The sequence below is a fragment of the Ixodes scapularis genome, unplaced genomic scaffold (genome assembly GCF_016920785.2).
Source record: "Ixodes scapularis isolate PalLabHiFi unplaced genomic scaffold, ASM1692078v2 PGA_scaffold5__190_contigs__length_132052651, whole genome shotgun sequence".
In the NCBI taxonomy this organism is placed as follows: Eukaryota; Metazoa; Arthropoda; class Arachnida; order Ixodida; family Ixodidae; genus Ixodes; species Ixodes scapularis.
This window is the reverse complement of record NW_024609880.1, coordinates 116,006,199-116,031,074: the sequence shown is the minus strand read 5'-3', so window position 1 is coordinate 116,031,074 and position 24,876 is coordinate 116,006,199. Positions and strand designations below refer to the sequence as shown.

The following is a 24,876-nucleotide window of genomic DNA, read 5'->3' as shown; positions in this document are numbered from 1 at the left end:
TGAGTTGTTTGCCGGATAGGTGGCATTTTTTGGCACAGTCTGCCACTTTGGCAATTGTATAGCGAATAACAACAAAAAGGAGCCATAGAAAAGCAAAAGAAACGTACTTTGGCACAAACTAGCTCAAGCTTTGGAGCCAAGGCTTACTAGGCACAAGTTAAGTCCCTAGTAAATTAAATCCGACCAGTCATTGCGTCATACGCAGGGCTTTGGGCCGCCATGCGCGTGTCACTCGTGCAATTGGAAGCTTACCAGGTATATTCCCTCGCACTGACATCTATCGTGAAGTCTTTTTTCGACCTTTTGGAATATAGCAAGAGTGCGCGTACATAATTTTGGTAGGCGCTGAAAATGCCCGAAAGCGGAGCTTACAAAAACTCTGGATATGACGTCACGCTGCGGGAAGGAGGGGCTTGAACGGTACTTTAAACAAATACTTTCTGGAGCCTCCGTGCACCAAATTGAAAAATGATCTCGATATTCGTGATTCAGGAGGACTAAGGAAGACTACTCAGGTTTTTGTTTTCTTTTTCTCAAATACAAAACCACTTCTGTTTCCCTTTAAAGGGATAGTACAACGAAATTTTGGCGCTTATTTTTTGGTCTATATGTGTTCAAAGAAGTATCACATCAGACACACTAATATCGTGTTAACAACGACAGGAAAATGAATTTTAAAACGAGTTAAACGATTGGCATAGAGCACCTGGCGGATGTCGTTAACGTCTCGTTTGTAATGATCGTCTAGGAACCTGGCAGATAGTGAGGATGTTTGTCTTACCTCCGGCCACCCCGAGAGATGAGGTGGAAGGGGGAACTCCCCTCTCCACGAGAATCTCCTTTTTGAGTCCCAGAAGTCGCTATTGTCCCTCTACAAGATTATAGAAGATTATCCCGTCACTAAAAATTCGTACAAAAGCAACCACTTCGGTGGCTGGAACGACTAGGCCATCCTCTCGGCGTGAGCCTCGGCCGTGGTCTCGCCGCAGCTTTGCTCGCCCTGAGACGAACTACTTCACGATTTCGTTGGATGTCACGTGTTCTCCGCTGACTGCTGTTTAAGCGCTTGCCAAAGTGGGCCGTTTAAACGAGAAATACTGCCACCAGTTTCAAATTTCAAATGTGCGATAGTCTTTTACGAATATTGTGGATCATAATCAACCTATTTTTGAACCCGATGGGTATATTTCAAACTTTCTTGAAGTATCCCTTTAAAATAGCTCAAACATTCGCCCGAGTACCCCAATATACTGATGGTCATCAATTTTTATAAAACTTTCACCATGCACCAAATATTCACCCTTGAGTATGTCAACAATATCTATTATAAAATATTAAATTCCTTTCTAGAAAACAAATATTAAAGTTTACGTGTACACCTTCGGATAACTGGCTGCCGCCCTACTGGCATCACCGATAAGTTCCGGTGATACATCGATCATGACGTCGAATACTGTTTCCGAGCACAAAGGCGCCTCCTCTACAACGTTGTGCGCATGGATGTACCGCGGTTGCAGTCCAGAATTCCCTTCTTCGTTTATCTATTTCAACCCTTGTTAGGCCACACCAAGAGTTCTGTATATACAGCTGCAGTGGTTTGGCGAGTTTATAATTGTCGTAGTGCAAAGCTTTAAATTACATATACTGACTAGTAGGTCCTTCACAAAAACTTATTTGAAGTATGCTGAAAATGTTTTTGAACTGCCACCAATTAATAAAATACCCATTCGCGGTTACGCGAAAGTTTCAACTCTGGCGCCGTATTCGTTGAATTACATCTTCATTTGGGGGATTGCACTGACCAATTTTCCGGGCTGTGAATTTATAAATGGACGTGCTGACAATTGACGCCTTTAGATTGCTGCTTTCTCCTGTGCATTTACTACAAAGACGTTATGATATTGGTTGCTTGTGTTGTTAGCGTATTTTCGGGTGATTTTCAACTTCCTTTGTTTTGCGCTGCAAAACTTTTTGATCGAAATCTCCGCGCTGTATAAAAGCAGTTTCGGATGCGCCAATTTGCAGTTTATTTCAAGCCGAAAAGCTATGCGCGCGTAAGGCGGATTTCTAAACGAGTGTTTCAAGACCTCTTTGGGTGTTCTATAGTAAGTGTAGCGAACTCAGACGCCATTTACCGTCGTACATTCAGTACCAAGAGATTTATAACAACTTAGGTTGTATGCTTTCGATTTATGGGGCCAGGCGAAGCCTCCAGCCGTTGAGGTGTAATGAGGTTCATATAGGTACCAAGTCCTCATGGTGAAACTTCATGAAAATCCCTTTTCGGAACCCTCAACGGCCGAGTTTCAATCAAACCTTGAGGGTATTTCTGTAGCCCCAAGTATAAAGTATCTAGTCATGCAATAACAGTCATCGGTGATACTCGGCAGCTTTTGTTTAACAGTGAAAAGTGTCTTAGTACATGAAACCACTCAGGACGATGTAGTGGACGTGGCTTAGAATACTTGTTCTATATGTTTCTTTTTTGTCTTTTTTTTTTAAAGAAGACTTTGTGCTCGTCGTCCTAGTTTTTGGTATTGGGGAAAAACAAAGCAAAGCAGGTACATTCATTTTTATAGTGTTTTTTCTTACGTTTTAGAGTGGATGTACCACTTCCGTGTGGTTCCATGTTCGGGTTTGCGCGTCTCGATCTAAAGCACCCTTCCATAAAGCGGTTTTCAAAAGTTCGGTGTGTTATGTGTATTGTAGTTGGAATACATTTATAATTACACGCAGATAAAAAGAATATAAGCCTTCTCGTTTTAAGCTGTCATGAACCAATTAATATTCCGTTCTAAATAAAAAAACGAATGTTTCATATTTCTTCAAAGAAAATGTACTGACACAAAATAATTGATCGATTATATATAGAACTATATGCTACAATCTAACTGTAGCCAACCTCGTTGGTCTCATGCACTTCGAAAATAATGTGTTTAAAAAGAAGAAAGCACTCGCTTGAACTCAAGCTAAGGGGCGCTGTAGTTGCGTGGATCCAACTTGAAATAAAATAGCACCGTGGTATAAATAAGTGTCACCGGCGTATGTTTTAGAACCAATTCCGTTGGTCTAAGAGTCTTCGTTGTTTCGAAAGTACTATCGTATTTTCTGTAGAGTCAGCGGACTATACGCATTTCAAAGTTTCAATTCTATCAGGTGCGGACAATCTACAGGCACGGACTATTTGCAAGGTTTTATATTTTTCTAGACCGTTCACTTTGAGAAGACGTGAAGAATTTTATGAATAACAGAGCATAGGCGTACCAACCCGGGGGGGGGGGGGGGGGGGGGAGGGGCAAGACATGTGTTTTGCCCTCCCTAAAACAGCCGCCACTGGGCAGGACAAACACCGGCCGGCGGCGCCCAAGGCATACCAAGGACACCGTCCCCCAACCCGCGGGGTGATACACGCGTCGTCCGAATCCGAAATTTAAGTTCCCGCGCATTGCCAATCAGCCAATCCGGCGTGAGCGTCGTTGCTAGGGGGTCTATCGCCTGAGCCGTAAAAAGGAGCCAGTGACCAAAGCGCCCGCTGCGCATACACAATTGGCCCTCTCCCCCCCCCCCCCCTCTTTTACAACGCCTACACACACACACACGCCGTAAACGCTAGTGATCGACCGAATCTGCCAAGCTTCAGATTCGGCAAAGTTCCGCACATGCCGAAATTTTGAAAGAAAGTTCGGCAAGGATTCGGCAAAAATTTGGCATATATCTGCACTCGCGCACGAACGCGACGGGGTCATGGATCGCAAATGGACGCCGCGCAGTCGCGCGGTTACCATCGCACAGTTTAGTACAACCAGCGGTTACGGCCAGGTGTGGAGTAGGCGACACAGTAACTTTGCGTTTGTGAGCTTTTGCGAGTATGGTTCTCTTCAATATTTTCTGCCTCAAGAACAGAAGATCGACCAGTAATTTACGCAGTCTACTGCGCAAGTGACAAATGATGCGGTGCATTCTGGATAGTGTGATTTTCATTTGACCTATCCACTGATGCAACGAGGTAGTTGAAGCACTGACTGACAACTGACAATTACGATCAGTGTGCGCAGCCCACTGTCGTCGAACGGGGCAGAGTTACGAGAACTTGCCAGCATGTATGGGATGCTGCTGGCATCCTCGTCATAATGTGATACATGTTTTCTCCCCTCTTTTCTTTCCTTTTTACGTACTTTCTGTAGTGTGTATATTCTGTACATTTATTTCTGTTTTGTTTTTTTCATATGTGGTGGCGGGTTGGCAGCAGACATGTACAAGCTACTCAAGAAAGTAATTAAGTTAAGTTACTGAATATGAGCTTTAAAAGTGATTAGAGTAGAGTAGAAATTACTCAAATAGAAAATAATTGAGTGAATTACTAATTACCGTAAAAAGTAGCCAATTACTTTTGAAGTTACTTTTATTTTTTCTATGCTAACAGGGAAGTACTTACAAAGGTTTTGATGCGTTAGCGAGGTTGTGCTTTCACGTAAATGCTTTAATAGTGGGTTTGGCTTCTGCATGCCTAATTGTTGTGTACTTCTTTTTAGTCAACGATATACTGCGGATGTATCATTTCACATTTGAGGTTTAGCACTGCCTAAGCTCGTATTTGCAGACAGTGTTTGATTGCTTACAGTGTTGCGTAAAGTACGCGTACAAACTACCTGGAAGTGCAAAGTAAATGAGAGCTTATGTACTTCAAGTAAAGTAGTAAGAACACTGAATGCAATGTACTTGAAGTAAAGTACTATAAATACAATGTACTTCCACAGTGAAGTGGAAATTCTTTTTAACACAGTCTTTCAGAATGCATTTTCATTTCCTATACAATGTTTTTTTTCGTTTTTTAATTGGCCCGTATGGATTGTTTTAGGAGAAAAAGGAGGTGCATCAGTTTTTGTTTTTCGGAAAAAGCAGCAAATTTGAAATGCATCAGTTTTTTTTTGGGGGGAGGGGGGGGAAATGGCGACAACTAGAACGCCATAAAGTAATTGTTTTATTCTCGCTGCCCAACCATTTAACATATTCAACTTATAAAGCACTTATTTGTACCGGTTTTATAGCCGCCATTATTTCACACAGAGAAATGACCAGATGACGTCTCGAAAGACAGCAACTTTGAGGTAACAAAGTCCAGAAGGGTGCTGGACTTTGTTACCTCTTTTGAGTGAGGTTGAAGTGTGTATACCTCCTGTAGTGGGCAAGAATTTCTACATTGGGAAGAACCGGGAACCAGCCCATTCTTCGAATGGGTCAAGTCTCCTTGAGCTTCGGAACAAAGAGAAATGCCAGTCTTCGGCGCTAACCCTACAGTTACTCGGCCTCTCTTGCGTCGTGTTTGTTCGCTCCCCGCGCCTCGTAGCAGTGTTGTTGTAGTGGGGGGCTCGTTAAAAATTTGGAGGGTTTTGAACCATCCAAATTACTTTCTTCCTCCCCCCCCCCCTTCTTTTCTACGCCACATGCTTCCCCATCTGCGAATATCAGCTGACCTTCCAAACTCTTATCTCTGTTGATAGGCAAAACAACCAATAAAATTCGAATGTAATTTGTAATTTGAGTAGAACTCTCTTGGAAAAGTAGTTAAACTACTAATACCCAAAATAGAAATGTAAATGAAAGTTACTAAATTATCCAGAAAAGTAATTAAACTACAGCCACTTGTGTAAAGTAGCTGAACTACGTACAAGTTTCGCTGGCAGGAGCTCTGCGTAAGGGCTTTCACCTATCTGCCTAGCCCCACACACCACCACATGGGCCCCTCCAGTATGTGCAAATGAAATTATTATTATGATTATTATTATTAATATTATATTATTATTATTATTACAATCTTCTTTTCAGCTCACAACTAGTTTGTGCCAGAACAGAATAACATTTCTATTTAGTACGCGTTATTTTGCGATCTCCATGTAAATGCATGAAACTAAACACAGAACTATCATGCCCTCGACCTTGCACATCCGACACTCCTAACTCTCCCCAACTTCCTAAACGTCCGTGTGTGCCCTAACACCAGAAACTAGAATTTAAAGATTAAAAACGTAACGTTGCGAATATGGAACGCATACTATCATGCTAAGCTGACGTCAAGTGACTCAAATCGAAAAACAAGCATATTTACAATATTGTTATCTCTTCCGGTGAAGGCAAAGCAACCATTGCATTCGTTTTCACGCACGAAACGGTGACTCCCAGAGAAAGTAAAACGGAGGGATTCCCTTTATTTTAACAATGTCATCAAACTTGCAGGCGTGTGCTGATGAAGCCTTATTTAAAACTCTCGTAGCGTGGTTCGGGACTGCGCCGGCTACTACCCAACCTCGTTGTCACTCCACTTTCTGCAAGCAATCACTAAAATTGCCAGTGAACACATAAAAGCTACATCGACACTATCTTGTAGAATATCACCTTATTTAGTCATAACTGTGTCAATAGGCAACACATGTATCAAAGTTAAGAAAAAAAAATACTTTTTTCTTCAGAAAAAACGAAATGTCAATGTTAGGTCTGGTAACAGTGCACATTTGCCGAATCATTGCCGAATCTTTAGAAAAGTTCGGTAAAAGTTGCGCGGAATTTCCGATTTGTCAAAAGTTTCACCCATCACTTGTAAAAATATGCGACCCGGGGGGGGGGGGGTCTGGTTTGCCCCCCACTCAAAAACAAGTTGGTACGCCACTGTAACAGAGTACAATAATGTTGCTTTATGTATGATACAAGCTCTTTATCAGCTAATACAGCAGGTATTTGTCAAGATGTGCTGTGTATAATGATTTTTGGTTTCGAATTAGGCACAAAGTGTGGACTATGCGCCGCGTGCAGACTATCTATGAAAGAGAAAAACTTGTTTTTTAGCTGGAATCGGCTTTTGCGGACTATACACTGGTGCGGACTATGGTTTCGGAAGATACGGTATATTCTGATGCATTAAATATCCAGTGAGCTAGCGCCGAACCTCCAATACTAGAGCAGAATTTGGTGCAGCAATGACTGTTCAAAACCTATCAATTAATTAACTAACCACCAAACATTCACTCAGCTTTAAAGAAAAATGTATTAAAAATACAAAACTCAAAATCTCAGGCAGCTGCGAGTGTCGCAAATTTAATCAATCTTAAGTGACAATTATACAATAGGCATGCCTATATATGTAAGATATAAATTTTTATTGCGCACTGTTGCAATACACGCGTACTCATTTAAATTCAACTGAATCTTTACTTTCATCTTTTCTGTAAAGTACCACCACCTCCTCACGCTGCAAGATCAAGTTTCTCTGAAATCCGCTGTGTAGGTGAATCCCTCCGGAACAATGAGGCACATAACGGTTACCTCCTGAAAGTACAGAAATCATTATTAGAAGCTGCACTGTTGGAGATATATTTTTGCGTACCTTGATCATTGACGGATTAAAGCGGTGATATATCTTCGGGGGCAAGACAATGTGATCTCCTGCGCTCACTTATCCCTGAACCCACCTGTCTTGAGAATCACGAACGTCGAAGTAGCAAGCACCCTGTTTGATGTAGCGGACTTCCATATCCGGATGTCTGTGCTCCCCACCCATAGCTTGAGGCTGTTTTTAATAACAAAAAGATGTTTGAAACTAATTACAGAGAACTCCACGCCGACTGTTGGTCACAACTTGGAACAAATTTACCATAGTGATATCAATCCGAGACTGGGATCGAAAAAAAAAATATTGTCCTGGTTGTTTTTGTTTCTTTGTGTGCTGTGAGCGTGGGTTTCTGTGCTTTTTCCTGGAAACAGGATGACCTCTGGTTTGGGTGGGCTGTGGTTCTTTGTATATAAAAATGCATTAGATGAGTTCGAGACGTTGTCTTTCCCTATTCATTTTTTATGCCCCAGGTTGAGTAATATCACAGTGGTAAAATTCAAGCAGCTCACATGCACATTATTTAATTTATGTGATGAATATTTTTAGTGTCGTTTCAAACGTACCTCTTGCCTGTATAGGCATTAAAATAAAACTCGAACTTTAAGCTTGTGTTCTATTTTATCGCATCCTGATGGTTCTTTAGATGTACGCAGACAATTAAATTTAAGGAAGATCCATTGGTGAATCGTTAGAGTACGAGTAAGGTGATTCTTGGGAAACGCTACACATGTCGCACTTTGAGAAACGTTAACCATGACCCTTTCACTTTTTTTTTTTTTGGCTTTCTCTTTCGCCTCCTCTATTCCTTGCTTCCTCTTTCTGGCTTCGTTACGGGGTCAGTGTTAGCGCTTCTCTATGAGGGACGTGTGTGGCGTTTCCCAAGTGTCATGCTGACACATTTCCTACGGGAGCAGCGATAAATTTTCCTTTAAGTTTTTTTTTTTTTTCCGCGTACTTCGACCAGTTCTGGTACTTGGTTCATACTTCATTTTAAAGCACAAACCAAGTCATACGCGCACCGCGCACCTGCAAGTTCGGACTTGACCAGCATCTGCGAGCTCATTGGCTTCCAGCCCGTGACGTCACCTGCCTCTCGCATTTGTCCTTCAACGCGGCACTTCCTTTTCCACTGTTTTGTTCACAGGCGGACGCCGTCAGCTTTTCCCTGTCATGTGGGAACTAATACTAACACGTTATAAAAAAGCCTAATTCTTTACACACGTTCCGCTAACCTGAACCTCCCGGTGCCATTTACACGTACGAAGTTCCATATCTAGCCTTCGTTGGACAGCACTTTTCAAGCGCATAATCTGTGTGCAGTTTGGCAATGGGCTCGGTTATAAGCCCACCATACCACACTTTTCGATAACGGTGTAGTTCAGAATATCATACAAGTGCTTTACCAACCTCCTAGAAACTGGACAAAATGAAAAAATAAAAAAACACCATATATCTGACAGCGTAATGACAGTTGCTTAAGCTCGATTTTCATAACGTTGGTAATTATTGCGGGGCTAACGTGATTTTCTTGGGTTACGCTGACCTTCACCAAATTATAATGAACTCAAGGCATTTAACAAGGAGTCGCATCACTTGCTGTCTTCTTATCGATGCTGATATTCGGGTCCATTATCTCGTCCCATTTTTTGTACCAGCCAAGTTGTTGCATTAGTTATCGAAGCTCTCTTTTCCCGTCCTCTCTGCTGGAAGCCTTCAGTAAAAAAAGGTGGAAATTGAGAGAACGAAACGTCCCGTTATGTTCACACCGTTGCAACCCACTGCGACCAAATCCGACAGAACCGGTTTTTAAGCCTCGTACGACTGCATTCAACCCGCAGCTACAATGGCGGTCTTAAGCGGCTTAAAACGCTGTTCTTTTTAAGTCGGTTGTAGTGCGTTGCAACAGCGTAAACCGGCCTTTACTCGTATAAGAATATTTTTTTTTCAAACCTGCATATTTTACAACATAAACAATTAATGTTTTATCAGAAACAGTCCCAAGGTCCTCAAAATGCTAAAGATATGGTATACATCACCTTGACATTAACTAAATTCCTGGTTGGCGAAGTGAGACAGATCGCATCAGATTATTTGAAACAAGTTGCCGATAAGTTCTTAGCGATTTTTAAAAAATTAAAACGGCTTAAGTCAAATATAAAAAAAGTTTAAAATGTTCATATAGCTTTCGTTTTTATTCGTCAAAACGATAACGTGCTCATTATTGATCAAACAAGAAACTACCATTACGTACAATTTGTCTAAATGGTCAAAAGGCAGTATGTTCGTAAGTTTGACTTACGTTGTACGTCTTTACGTTCAATTTTTCGTCCAAATCCTGGCTCGTCAGCGTGTTGGAGCTCTCATCCAAGTACCATGCCCTCATCTTACAACCTTGAGGAATCCAATCCTTCCAAATCCCGAAAGCATACGCAAAATCTAATTTAAAAACGTTGTTGCATAGTTTGTAATAGAAGTCAGCCAAAAGCGGGCGGCAACGACTGACTCGCTTTAAAACGGATTTGATAATAGTGATCCGCCCTCTATAATTACAAAACAGAAAAAGAATTGCGCCACAAGAAATAATTATAAAAGAAGCATCGCGAAAGCGCCGACGGGGTCATAGCAGGTTGCACATTAAACGGTAGATACATATCTTCTTTTTGTTCTCAAAAATTGGCACGCGCGCATCTGGTGCGCGCTCGCTGTCGTCCCATAAATTAAGAAAAAACAACGACAAAAGCCCACGAAAAGCGGATATACATGGTGCCTCATTACACATGCAGTACGGTTCAGAATTATCTGGTTGTAGTGCACTTAGTTGAACGACAAAGTAACATGCTAGGGTAGTTTAAAAGGATGAAGTTTAAGAATCTGATTAAGGCACTGTTGGTCAGTGTTTGTAGTCTTCACCGTCAGTTATAGTGTTATATAGTTTTTAAGGTAACCACTGGGAGCGGTACAATTTTTTTTAACATAAATATAATTTCTGTGGTTATCCAAAACAAATGTGGTATTATAAACTCACGGGTCGAGTAGGCTGTAAAAAATTAGAAACTGCGGCGTGCAACAATCCAGATTATCTAAAAATCCGACAAATCCTAAAATTTAATAAAGTGTAGTTCTCATAGCTGCCATTTTTACTGTGATGGACACGAACTTCAAACGCACTTTTAAATGATGACGGTGGCATATACACTCCGTCCGACGCGACCAGCGCGCCGCCCCGTGGCCGCTCCCTAAGGTATCCGGTGAGAAACCCAGCGAAGCGAAACTACGACGCGTACACTGGGAAAAGGGGTATACCCCTATGCACCTTCTATTTCTAAGAGTGTGGCTTTACAGAGGTTTAGGGAGCAGGTGTTGAGCTCTCCTAATATGCGATATATCGCTTGCCTGGTTTGTCAAATGGTTAGCGTGCAATTCTCTCGCAGAAGAGGTAGCGAAAACGTCTGTATTTGTTATATTTTTTTTTTCTGAAGAAAATCTAAAACAAATGGCACGTTCCTTCAGGTAAGACGAGATGTGGGGTACCTTTATCTATATTCCGAGCATTCTCAGTGGTGCTTAGGTAATTTGTCAAAAATGTATTGCGTGAATCTTCGACCTTTCTTCGCTAGCGTAAGTGCCAGCTTCTGATAGAAGGAGAACAATATTTTGGCGATTTCATGAAACTATCGAGGCGCGGCTTGAGCGTAAATAGCTGCAAAAATGATTTTCTCAACATCTCAATTGCTTCCGATTTTCTACTTTCTCATAGTTCAGCAGGTAGGCCAAGGTCATACCTTGTTCAACTGCAGATTATTATCAACTTCTGATAGAACGAACGCCTCTCTTTTCACGCTTTTAGACGCGAGAAAGGCTGGTGCGAGCGTACCCGACTGCCAGCCCCTCGCCTTGGCGCCCGCCGGTGACCGTCGCGTTTGGATGGCGGCGAAAACGGGGGGGAAATGTGGAGGGAACGATGTTTACGTTTCGGCAGCGAACAAAATAACACTATTTTAATTAACTAGTGCGAGTCTTGGGTACGGGATATCATTTAAAATCAGGAAGCCATCCGCATTCGTATGACGTTTTGGTGTTAGGTAGCTAAAAAATCGGCAGAGTTCCCCCTTCAAGGAATACGATTAATCTTTATGAAATTTAATCACCAGGCAGATTTTCAGGTTGGGCACACCTTTGTTCTGCTTGTTAAATCATTTGCACAAATCTTTATTGAGACCCTTGACGTTACGCTGTAGATAAACTGCCCTCAGTCCGGACTCATGGAAAGCCTATATGGCGTAAAATATGAGCGATACAGATATAAGGATCAACCCCTAAACCCCTAAACTAAGCTTACATTTGTGACTTTCTAACAACTATGTGTTTCTTTTTAAAACATGAGGAATAGCATGATGACACGGTAATGTCTGAAATAGTTTTCAGCAATTGGGACAAAAACACGCATTTTTGTCAACAAGCTTGCGCCTGCCAATGGTATGCCTATGATGTCCGTTATTTTTGCAAAGCTGTACGTAATGACGTCAGCTACCTTCACGTGAGCTTTAGACGCAGGTCGGTTGAAGGCAATCAAAACGACAACCTATTGCGCTCTTGAACTGTGTAAGTATTCCAGGATGTTATGTCAAACTAAACTCGGCAAATGAGATTAGGAACGTTGACCAATCTTTTCAATTCTAAAGCAGGCCTCAAGAAACAAGACGATGGCGTTCACATTTCATTAAGGTAAGGATTGGACTAAATAGCCACTTTATGCTGGTTCAAAAAGAAAAGGTCTTAAGCCTGTTGATTGCTACTTATACTTTCTGGCTGGCTTAACGGGGTTAGGACGCGAACGTTAAGCGGGTATAATGATTTTTGAAATGAAGTGACCATAGGGTAGTAGGAGATACACCAAGTTTAGTGATTTTTAGAGCTCTAGTAACTGCAATAATTTATTTATAAATTTGATAATTTCAATCTGGCCACCAGGCAACACTGACGATGGTAGTTGCTGCATGGTGCCCATAAACCTCGTGGTCATGAACGCCCAAGCTTTCCACCCCATGGTACGATCAGAACCGCTCACGCAAATCGGCTACTCCTAGAATCTGCTTGCTCTCGCCCACGGCACTTTGACCTTTCACCCTGCAAGCACCTGCGAGATTTTCACAGACGATGGCGACCACGGCGAGCTCGTCCGTGATTCTTCGTCGCTGGAACCAGGGTGGCCAGTGCCGCTTATTATAAGCGGATTTGGGCTTCTTTTTTCACCGAGTCGCTTGTCGAGTTTTTTGGGCTTATATGCGTTTTTCCCGCAAATATTGTTATTTTATTCCTAGTCATGGCTCATTGACAGCGCGTTTGTCGTCAAAAACGCGAAAAGCAGCATGACTGTTTGGCGCCGCGGTTAGGTGGCGCAAGCTACCGTCCGTTACAAAGTACAAAACAATTACTATCCATTCACAAATGTTTTGGCGCCTTGCCCATCTTGCAAGTCGGCAGTCGCGGTCGTCGTGTCTAGTTGCCATTGTATTTTGCGCAGAATGGCTTCGAAGTGATCGAAGTATGGCAAAAGATATTGTAAAGAGTGGGAAAAGGAAACACAGCTTAAGGACTGGCTACGACCATTCACCGAAGACGATACAAAAAAGCAGCGTGGAAGTACTGCAAGTGCGAGATCCGAGCTCAACATGCCAACCTCGTTCACCAAATGGCAACAGAAAAACACGTGAGGAACTCTCGACTACTTTCCAGTGCACGTTTGACTACCATGGGCTTCACCAAGTCGTCGCCTCCAAGAACGATACCAGAACTGGAGCTCAAGCTGGCATGTTATAGGGAGGCTCAATAGCATGTTACTCAGCGTGCCATGCCACTATACGGCGGATAGTGGCATGGCACGTTGACTTCGTATTTGAGCGAGTTCTTCGCATTTGAGCCAGTTCTCTTTCTCATTTTATTAATATTAAACTATTTTCAAGAATGTGTACATTTATTGAACTTTCGCTTGTTTTGGGCTTCTTCACGAAGGTCACGCCGCTTTTTTGGGCTTGGTTGGGGACGACTATTTGCTTATTCGCTGGGCCGCATCTGGCCACCCTGGCTGGAGCTGATCGCCAGTGTGTCGCAGTCACAATGACCAGCTTCCAACATCTCTTTTAACACTCACTCTCATCTCTGCTGCGATTAGTCTCGAAGACTTCGATAAAGCAACCGATGCCACAGACGTAATCGTCACGAACCGCATGCTAGAAAATCGGAAGGTACACGAGCCGCCTGATGCTTGAGACGCTGGGAAAGTCAAGACTCTGAGTGCGTGCAAGGGGACGCCGTGCATTGGGCAGGCGACGTCGGCAACCCAACAACCACGGCAGCCTTTTCGAATGGGTGAAGCCGAAGGTCCCGCATATATATTGACGTATCCACGAAACAATAGCGCCGTTTTCAAAGCAAATTTCGCAGAAATATTGGAATATACAATGTGTCCCAACAGCTGAGTTGTCTTCTGTTTTATTTCTTACGTGTACTGATCTCTTGAAACGTTACCTACGACAGAGAGAATTGGTTACCTTCAGTGTACTTCTACAGCTGGCATCTTGAAGCTTCTAAAATATTTGAATTAGCCGATGTTTTCAAGCATTTTGAATAGACTCGTTCAGAGATAGCTTTGAATTGTCAACTTGAATAAAAGAAAGTTAAACGCGTTTTAGAGAAAACAGTTATGTACCACTCTTGCATTACGTTTGAGCACGAACCTAATCGATCGTATTTTATTGGTGTTTTGAATAGGGAACTAGATTTTTCTGGATACGTGGCACATTTAAACGAGGTTGGAATACAAAATGAATCCTAATATACCGCATTTCCACAGTTCGTAATTTATTTCGATCCTACCACGTATCTCTTCTACAAAGCGTCTGACCGCTTCTATATACAGTGCATTTCTACAGGTATGGCTATCATAGACTTCTCAGCCACATTTGCGGCGGCGTTGTGCTAGTCCGAAAATTCTAGTTCACCCTTTCAGTGGAAAAATGGTGAGTGTATCCGCGTGTGCGGCAGTTCTCATGTAACCAGACCAGTTCACCCCTCGACCGAGAGATGACTGGTGCGCCCACAGCCGGAGTCTCTGCGTATCGCAGGCATTACGACCGGACGATTGAGTCCCACCTATATGGATTTTGCGGTTAGGTGAAAGAAACGGCTGAAGATATTGTTTATGCTTGCTATCAAGTAAAAGCAGCTTTTCATTTTTTTTTGTGCGCCGATAGAGTCACTTCGTGAATGATTGTAAACATAGTATGTTATGTGAATCGATTTTGATACAAATTTTATGCATTTATAAAGCTTAGGATGTCTAACTGTACTGTGTTACCCTATAATCTATAATAAATCCAGCAATTCGCTGATATGTAGAAATATAACTTATCATGTTCTTTATGTTTATACTTTGATATGAATGTTTCACAAACAGGATCACTCGGCTGCCACTCACAGAAGTGAAAGGACTTGCCCATGTCATTAATTCATTATTATAAGTGTTGTTATTATACCTACCAAGTCTAAGCTCCATGCAGCGCAGGTTTAAAAGTGCTCTAGCAGGTTAGGCAATTTTAATGAACGCACAAGGCAGGACCATGTTATGCAATCGCGTGAATCGTGTTTTGATGTGGTGAAACCAGTACTCATCGGAAACAAATAAAATAAAGCCGCTCTGGACATTTATTTCGTGTATTTGGAGGAACCGTTACCATACTAATATTCCTTGTATTGATGCACAGGCAGCTTGCTCTTGGGTGTCCGCTTAGGCTTTTCTGAATTCAGTAATATTAACGTAGTCTTCAGGAACAATTTGAAGGATAATGGTCACCTCCTGAAATACGCGGGAAACTGAATTATACGCCCATTCAAATTGGAGATCTACAGAAACACGCGTTTTGTTACAAATTTGCGAAATCTATTTGTAAAGGAATCGGTTCACCCCACTCGCCAGGGAAAACATTGGGAAATGGTAGCGCGGAGGACAAATTACGACTCTCAGATGATGAGATATACGCTGCCTCAATGGCTAAACCAGTTTGATGCTAGTGAGTCTGATCTGATAAGGATGTCATTTAAGCAACTTAGAGAATATTTTGTAAGCCTAGATAGGTAAAATACCAGTGATGTGGCGGTTTGTTGGATATTTCCAGGATTATTTAATATTTTTTTTATTTGCGTGTTGTGTGCGTATATTATCTACCTGTGTCGCAGTTTCTCATGAAGTAGCATTTTTTCCTGTACCTCTGCTGTTGTGCCTATGTAGGGCCTTGTCAAGGTGTATTTCACAGCTTTTTCCCGCGAGCTCCACCATCAATGTAGATAGAAATGTACGAAATATTACACGTAGTGAATTTTGGTATTGCTGTACCTTTATCGAAGTAGGATTAAATCTGTGATTTAAGTTCGAAGGCAGGACGAAGTGGTCTCCAGGCACCATTTCCATGCGAACCCACATGTCTTGGGGGTCCCGCATGTCAAATGAACAAGTGCCCTGCTTGACGTAATGCACCTCCGGAAAGGAATGTTTATGTTCGTGTCCTAAAGCCTGCGGCTTTGTGAGAAAAGAAAAGATAATGTTCGTTACTTGTGAAGAATTTTGTTGGAAATGTGCAACTGTCCGAATTCCACGGCTTCCATGCAGACGAGTTCAGAACTTTTAAATTAAATGAGGAGATCCCAAGAGCAGCCTAACTTTGGTTACAACATAAACTTCAAAAACATTATTAACGTACAACTTTATACTCCTTTGTATTTAATGAATGCTGAGAAACTGCAAGGTGTTACTTATGATGTTCACACTTCCTGCTTTGATTTGTTCTTCAGCTTGCTCAACATGCTGCAATCTCAGTGGCTGCGGAGGGTTAATTAGATTCTATGACTTAAACCAGCTAAGTTTAACGACATTTATTTCGGGATAAACGAAATAGAGATGTTCATAGAAAAATAAGTTGTTATTGTCGGCATAACGTTCGTTTAGATTATACTGAATAGAAGTCGCACAGGAGTGCTGACGAGGAAGTCCTTAAAATTCGAAAGTTATAGAATACTAAACATCCAGTGGTTGGAATATTTTTATGTCGGACACTTTCATGTCCCCATCTCTTAATATCAGGGACGTAAGGACGTTTAATTGCGGGCTTCTCTTTCTGCCCCTTGATATGCTTTTTTTCGTTACGTCTAATGCAGATAGAAAAGAAATTAAAAATAAACATCTTACCGGTATTCCCTCGTTGCTGCCATTAGGCTCCCTCACATATTCCAGTACAGTACGCCAGCCTGTCTCTTCCATTAACGCATTGAGCTCCCTCTCTCCGTCTTCTATTCCGGAGGCCTTTGCAACAAAACGCGTGGGCATGTAAGCATTACTTATTGTTCTGGTACAAGAAAAATGACAGTAAAATATATGCAGCTTTCGGGGCGCGTCTTTTACATAGATAAATGTCTTTGGAGGGATGGGGTTTTCTGCATAGGGAACTGCACACGTGAGAATGATCATACAATCTTCGAGTTGCAGGAAAACGGATTATTATTACACAGGTATATAAATATTTATTGCTTACCGGTTTCATTTTGGGAATGTTCTTTTGATGATATATATATATATATATATATATAAGGTGTTTCAGAAAACGCAGGCCAAATCGCTTCTGCGAAAACTACTCATCGCAACGAAAAGAGGCTTGTGGCGTTTGGGTCCTGGGCCAGGGGCCTATTTAAGAAAATTACGAAAGTCCGGGATAATTAAGTTGTTAATTATTTTAGCGTAATTAACCTCTTTAATATTGTGTTTAAGGGCATGGATTAAATTACAAAATTGCACAGCATTATTGAAAAACACTAAACGAATAAATTGCAGAACGATAGAAGGCACGCGAAGCATTTTACGGTTTTCTGAAAAACAGCACGTAATCGACGGGTTCTTAGGTTTCGGTTTTCAATCGGAGCGCATCTCGGCCCTGGCAGCACCGCGCCGCGTTAAGAGATAGTGCAACCAGACTCTGCTCCGTCGCGCGATGACAGCGCAGCAGAGGTTGGTTGCACTATCTCTTCGCGGGGCGCGGTGCCTTCGGGGCGGAGATGCGCTCTGATGGCAAAGCGAAACCTAAAAACCCGTCGATTTCGTGCAGTTTTTCAGAAAACCGTAAAATGCTTCGCGCGCCTTCTATCGTTCTGCTATTTGTTGATTGAGTGTTCTTCAATAATCCTGAGCAATTTTCTAATTTAAACCACACTATTAAAAAAGTTAATTACGCAAAAATAATTCACAACATAATTATCCCGGACTAATAATTTTCCTAAATGGGCCCCTGGCCCAGGACCAAAGCGCCACAAGCCTTTTTTTGTTGCGATGAGTAGTTTTCGCAGGAGCGATTTTGCCTGCGTTCTTTGAAACACCCTATATATATATATATATATATATATATATATATATATATATATATATATATATATATATATATATATATATATATATATATATACATATATATAATTTTTTTAATTTATAATAATTTAAGAAATAAAACAACCGAAGTGCAGCAGGGGCGAACTTCACGCTTGGAACCTAATTTGTTATGGAATACAAAATCAAAGGAAATGCCAATAATACATATTAAGTGGAAAACAAACATTACAGTGTAGACCATACGCGAAATGCACAGTGCCATCTAGTGGGGCGCTGAAGCTAGCAAAGGCCAGGGAACGAAAGCGTAGCTGAGGGGAATCGTTCGATCGCACAAACACTTGCGCAGAGAGAGCACTTTGGAAGACTGGGCGTCAGCCCCTGTGCCTTTGACGGCACTCAAAGACACATTTTTAGCTCATGTGTGCGTCTGCCATGCTTCTTGCGGAGAGAAACCAGCGACGGGCTGAACGAAGTGCACGTATGTGCGCAAAGAGAACCTGAAACACTACTAACTCTTAGCTCGCAACAGGCGTGGGTGGGAATCCATGACGGTGAGCAGTAGAACTCGAATTGCTACCGACAACGCTACGAAATTGAGACACAGCAGAGGATTCTCGCCGCAACGAAGATGGCAGATCACAGAGTGTTCCAAGACGTCCGAACAATTTCGCATCTCTACTTAAATAGCGTGTTGAAACATTTTATACATTTTACGTATACATCTTATGTTTGGTCGTCGAAGGCTATATTAGCATATTATTATAAGATGTATTCGTATAGGCTTACATAATCCGCCATAGATGGCCACCCTCTAAATTAGTTGTGTTTACTAGGAAAACCGACGTCACCTTGGTCAGAAAGAGAGAACTTCATATCCCATGTCAGAAATTCCCACATCAAAAATAGAACCATTACCTCGTAATATGTAACGTGGTCGTAGCGGTTCAAATTCAAAATAGGATTTTGCTGAACTTACGCTGTACGCCCTGATGTTTAGGGATTCATACAAGTCCCGGGTAGTTAGTGTGCGGTCGTTTTGATCCAAGTACCACACCCTCATCACGAGGCCGAAACTCAAGTGCGTCTAAACCAGAACGAAAGCATAAATATCGTTAAATTTGCTCCAAGCTTCGTAGAGGAAAGCTGTAGATACCACCTGGTTGCAGAGCAGAGCTCGCGCCATCGAGCGTACTTTTCGCAAACGTGTAAGAAGAGCAACAGAAAAAATATCAAACCATAAAAGTTAACGCTGACTTAATTTTAGCAGAGCTCATGGCAGGTTGCACCTGCAGCTGTTTATTGCTAGAAACAAAGACCAGGTTCACAACTGCAGTATTGAAAATTACGTTGAGCGAGACGAGCCCTAGGCAAGCGGTACTATCCGATTATGTGTCAATACACAAGCAATGTTTATACAGCTACATTACTTTCCAGATGAATGCGGCACGTCAGTCCGGTTGTCGCTTCAGTTGTACAGTTTCAAGAGAAGGGAGTTTTAAGGGCCCTGTCGCGGCAGTATTGTAAAACCTCATGGTCTTGTATCACAGTACTGACGTTAGATTTATATTAAAATGTTCAGTTAAACATGATAAATAAAGTGGTCACTGGCTCTGTTCATAGAAGATCATACACGCCAGTCCGGATGTTTTTTTTTCTCGTTAGTTTTTTATATGTTTTTTCTCAACATGTGTAGAGAACGCAACAAAAAGATTTTGAGACAAATAATATTTAAACAGAAAAGCAATTTTGAGTGCGACAGAACGGAAGATTCGATTTTTGAAGTTTTTGCTTATGTCATGTTTAATGACACCTACTACGCAAACTATAACTGTCAGAAATCTTGACTATCTCGCACTTAATTATATTAGACAGAGTAATATAAAGTGAAATATGTGCAGCACTGTAGATGTTATATATTTCAAGTTATAAATTCGCAAATATGGCTCCTTTGACGGTTTGTCATTAGATTTCTGAGCCGTTTCCTACGAAAATTAAATGGCTAAAAGAATAAAATATATGTCAAAAATTCTTATTAAAATGTGCTTTCGATATGATACATACCGAATTGTTTTATCTGAAAGATTGGAATTTTTATTTCTTGACCAGCACGTGAGCATAGGCTTGCGGTGTAGGAAGGGCTCCCTGTGCTTTTTTTTTTTTTCCCGTGAACCCTTCTGGGTGACGACGATGGTAGGGGTACTGAAGGCTGGGTAGCCGGCGATGTGAAGCTCGTTCACTCGGGCTTCCTGTTGTAGGATCATGCTGGAAGGGTTGGCGCTTGCTGCCAGCCGCTTTTGAGTTCCGGACCTTGCTGTTGGTAGGAGTGACAATTCCACAGTAATACTCTTACTTCAGGGCCAGAAGGATCCTTTTGCTGGCCGGTTAGTGCAGAGTCAACGCGGCCTGTGCTGCTGCCTACTGCTGGGCACGACGACTGCGGGGGGGGGGGGGGGGGGGGGGGGTGGCCGATGAGGAAGGTTGCTATAAGGGCTGTGAGGTTATTGATTTTCTCGATTGTTGCAACAACAAGCGTGACGGTTTTCAAGATCGACTGCTCGATGCGTGTTGGGGATGAATCTTTTTTTCTCAGAAATGGGTTTCATGGCGGAGGTTTTTACATTTCGTCGATGTGGGCGTGGATTAACGGTCCTTGTCCTGGCGGTGTACTCTGCTGACGGTGGTGGAGGTCTATGTGGCGGGACTCTATCAAGAATTGTTTGGAGACCCAGTGGGGTCGGGTGCGACCACGCCGGGGCACGCGGAAGCAACAGGGCCTTTAAAGACCGCTGTAGTGGCGGCAGTGTATTTAGGGCCGGCCACGCATCCTCCGTTTCTTAATGGTCTTTGGCAAAGGGAGGTGGAGGCGGTTTGGTGTACAGCGTTGTACTTTGTGGCTGTTGCCCCCTGCGCTGTGGCGGAGCAGTCCACCGCTTACGACGTTCTGTTGAGGCCTTCTGCATCCTCGAACAGATACCGTCGGTCGCGAGGTGAGGACCCCCACGTATGGCCGCATTGATGGTTTTCGTGACAGCCATCTCTCTCATGGCGATGGGGTGGTCGTCCGCAGACACAGACGGCCTGCGCTGCTCGGCACGCGTTATGCGGGTGGCCAAGTTGGTGGCAGCGAGTGGATATTATGGCCATTGCTCTGAAGGGCACCACTTTTTTGACGTGGAGGCGATAAACCTTTCTGTGGGAAATGTGGAACCCTCGACGGTGGTTACAACAGCACTCCCTTCTCGATCCATGAGCCTGGCTGCCAGGAGTTTATGCGTATGGCACGAGAGTTCCCTCAATAGGTCTTCAGGCGAATCTAATGGGTCGGTTCCGTAAAAGACTCCCCGGGCCCATCTTTCGCGCATTCGTCCGTATGGTCTGAAATTAATCTTGTTTACACCAAAATTAATTTCGGTGATTTGCAGTAACTTCGAAACGATTACTTGTTACCAGGGCCCGTTTCCTCGAAGCCGGTTAACTTTAACCGCGGTTAAAAGTTAACCGCCCTTCCCTACTAGGTACCTACAAGTACCTAGCCAAGTTTGACGAGGGCTGGACGAGCGATAGCTCCGTGTTTTATTATGGGGTGGTAGCTGGTGTCACCTACTGTCACCTGCCCTCGATCTCCACAAGTTTCCTCCATCCGCCCGGCAATGGTGGGGCTTGAGGTGGTTCTGGGGCCTACTGTAAAGATCAAGTTTGTCTGAGTTCCGGGCTACGCGGGTATCCAAGGTAACGAAGCAGCACACCGGCTGGCAAAGGCGTCCTTGTCTTACCGCTCGACCGGTCAGCCGTAGCTACGCCTTTTGGATGATTCAACTTCCGGCTCGGACACAAGCACTGACACCTCACCACCACCGCACCCCTGCACCGAGGCCAGGCGGCGCCTGTCCACCCGGTTACCTGAGTGCGCGGTCCCAATTCCACGGGGATATCCGCGGGCGACGGAAGTCCGACTTCGTCGTATCGTGACCAGCTGCGCTTGGACACCACACAGCCTCGCCCGCTTTGGACTACGTTCCCCGGAACATGCCGGTTGTGACCGTTGCTCTACCAGCTCCACTCCACCTCAACCCGAGCGGACCGTAGGCGTCACCCCCGATACAGCCTCTAACGACTATCCTTCGGTTCCTCTCGGCACCCTGCATCACCTGCTGTGGGAGTGCTCAGCAAGACGACAGGAGAGGGAGGCTGCACTAGCCAAGCTCAGCCCAGCGAGTCAACCTAAGACGCTCGAGGCTTGGACGGCACCAATAGGCCCAAATGAAGCAAGGGAGCTTGTCTTTGACTCGCTGTTGGATTACATCACAACGGCTGGTATAGCCCGCCTCACATAGTTCTTCCTCTCCTCCCCTCCTCCATATCCCTCTCCCCTTCCCCTTCACGGCAAGGCATGCAGCCAGCCGCGTCTTACCCTCCTATACCGAAATAAGACGTTTTCAACGAAACAACTACAATTGTTATGTCGCTGCAAACTTGCTCTAAATTACTAAACTAAGAAATTTCAAGGGGCAATTAAAAAAAAAGAGAGCTATCTTCGATTTTTTTTAAACGTATAGTGGTAGTTTTCCACCAGGCTCCTGTGTTTATTCATAAAAACAAACACGTTTCATAATTTTGTTTCGTTCAAAGTTACAGCGCTGCGAAGTGTACCTTCGACGCCGGCATTTTCGGCCAATTCCACAGCGAGTATATCTTTTGATTCCGCGTATTTTCTGACTATCTATACATTTGGACTGTATTCTAGTATTGGGCACGAGTTCAAGCATTGTATTAATTAAAACAACACCCGGGTTGCTTGTCCTTTGTATTTATTTTACCAATAGGGCTCTGCGTTTACCTTTAAGGTTACACGCTCTAGGAGCTTGTCAACTTTTACATTTAACTTGTGACTTAGAGACGGTGTTTTACAAAAGGAGTTCAAATCGGTCAAGGTGCTTTCAATGACTTCTAAGTAGAGAAAATTGTATACTTCTGCCCTGGTCTGGTCTTAGAGGAGCTGTCTTAGTCAAACAGGTTAATATTCCCTTTCCATTCATGCACACACCCAACAGAGGATGGAATATTCTTTTAAAAAATATATATGTGACTCTGGTGAAAACTGCGCAATTCTAAAGATCCACGTCTTTGTACCACTTGTGTAGTGAATGAAACAACCCAAATAAATAAAGTCGCCGTAAACACATCGAAGCGTTATTTCCAAGTACACCACCCTGCTGAAGAATGGCAAGTCTACCCTATCCTAAATATCTAACAGATATATTTTAATCACACGTTTAAGCGTATTGGTGAAACACAAATATTTTACTTCTTAATTGCCTTTCAAAAGTTGTTTAGAAAAGGCTTTTAAATAATGGTTATATTTCTCTAGGTGTTTGACGGATTTGAACAAAACATCTCAGAATATTTGACGATCTCATATAGATATGAAACACCGAAAGTTTCACTCACATGCCATTGTTTCTTGACGTCTGACAACACTTTAAATGACACGGTGTTTTCGTGAGCTTATGGTTGTTCCGGAGATAAAATACATATAAAAAAATGTGTCTCCACTTCTTGCTTTGAGCAACTTGGGTTCTACATGCAAATATGGTCTAATTAAGCCTTCTTTATTTAAAATCTTTGGCTTCAAATATGCGTAAATTTTTTTGTGCGAATAAATTAGGGCTGGGCGGCGAATAAAAGCTTTTGCCCGACTAATCGCCACCCTTTATTCGTTTTATTAATCGATTAATCGGTCTCATTCATTTTCATGCGAAATATTTTTTTTTTTGCATTTTTTGCATATGGAGTAATTTAAAGGACGGAATATACTATTTTTATTATGAATCAAGCAGAGTTCAGAGACACTCGTACACGGAGTTTACTACACTTCAGCTGCATGACTCAAAGAGATTCGTTGATATTTTGAAAAATCTACCTCCTTTGATTGTTTAAACTAAGTCTCTGCTACACTAAACGGACACTCGAGCGGTGTTAAAGTGGTCGGGACACGTTTAACCTTCGGCACTTGTCACGAAGTACGAATTTTTCCCGTACAGTTTCCTTTAGGCTAAACTTTGACCTAAATGTTGCCCTTCATTGAGGTGTCGTCATCCACGTCTGCGTGGTGAAACCATTTATTTACCTCTTACTATTTTGGTTCGTTCAAATTTTAGCGATCGACCGGTTAAAAAGGTATCGCGATTAAAGCAATATTCGATTAATCGGTTGGTGAATTGATTAATTTCCGAGTCTTAGAATAAACAGACTTAAGGCAATGCAATATGTCAGGTAATAAAATATTTTAGATAATCGAATACATAAATTACCGAGTTAAATGTGCCTTCTCTGCTGCTGGTGGGATCCATTACACCTATTTATGATGACACCGTAGGACTTCCCAGCAAGTGAACGTTCCTTAATCCTGTCTAATAGAAAGACAAGATTGGCTGGAAGGATAAGATGATTTTTTTATGATGGGGCTTTTAAACATTCTCTACATTAGATGGCCTTCCACCTCCTGTGCCCAAGCATTAAAGTTTAGGTTATTATATTTATATATGTGCATTTTATAGCTTTCATTTTTATACTGCTTCACTCAGTGGTCGACAAATACTGCGCACTTTCCGCCGTGCCTGCGTTGCGTGTTGTTGAGATCGTTCTCAAACCCCACCTGGGCTTCAGATGTAGTTCCTCTGAAGGCCATGAAAACAAACTATTTTTTTTTTCATTTGAATGTTTCATTTTAAAAGGAAAAAACGAAACACCCACAGTCAAAAAGTGTACTCCTACCTTGTTTACTAAAACCGACTCACCGTTTCGTTTTCGTTTTTTTTTTGTATTTGGTGCACCGGTTCGGGTATAGTGTAACCGCAATTTAAAAGCCATTTCTACTTCCAGCATTATTTCCATATTGCTGGAAAAGCCATCTGTTTTTTCTGCCCGTTGTTTTCTGCTTGTTGGGGAAATTTGCGTTACATACAATAGTTTTCAATGCTTTCCTTAATTACGTCGATTATACCCATATTGGCTTCGTATGTATGTCCTCTGAAGCCGATAAACGCAACAACTAGTCGTAGAA

General features: G+C 42.6%; 1 protein-coding gene and 1 pseudogene across 1 annotated transcript in view; both read right to left on the bottom strand.

The window, feature by feature from the left end:
- Positions 1-7,251: 7,251 nt before the first annotated feature.
- Positions 7,252-9,767, bottom strand: LOC115313407 (annotated as a pseudogene).
- Positions 9,768-15,170: 5,403 nt separating this feature from the next.
- LOC8040563 (1,2-dihydroxy-3-keto-5-methylthiopentene dioxygenase) overlaps positions 15,171-24,876 on the bottom strand; it is a 28,894-nt gene continuing 19,188 nt past the window's right edge. The window contains exons 4-7 of the mRNA XM_042294314.1: positions 18,790-18,897; positions 16,626-16,739; positions 15,777-15,959; positions 15,171-15,239 (exon numbers count right to left, since the gene is read on the bottom strand). Of these exons, the coding sequence (XP_042150248.1) occupies positions 15,171-15,239; positions 15,777-15,959; positions 16,626-16,739; positions 18,790-18,897 (474 nt within the window). The remainder of the gene's footprint in view (positions 15,240-15,776; positions 15,960-16,625; positions 16,740-18,789; positions 18,898-24,876) is intronic.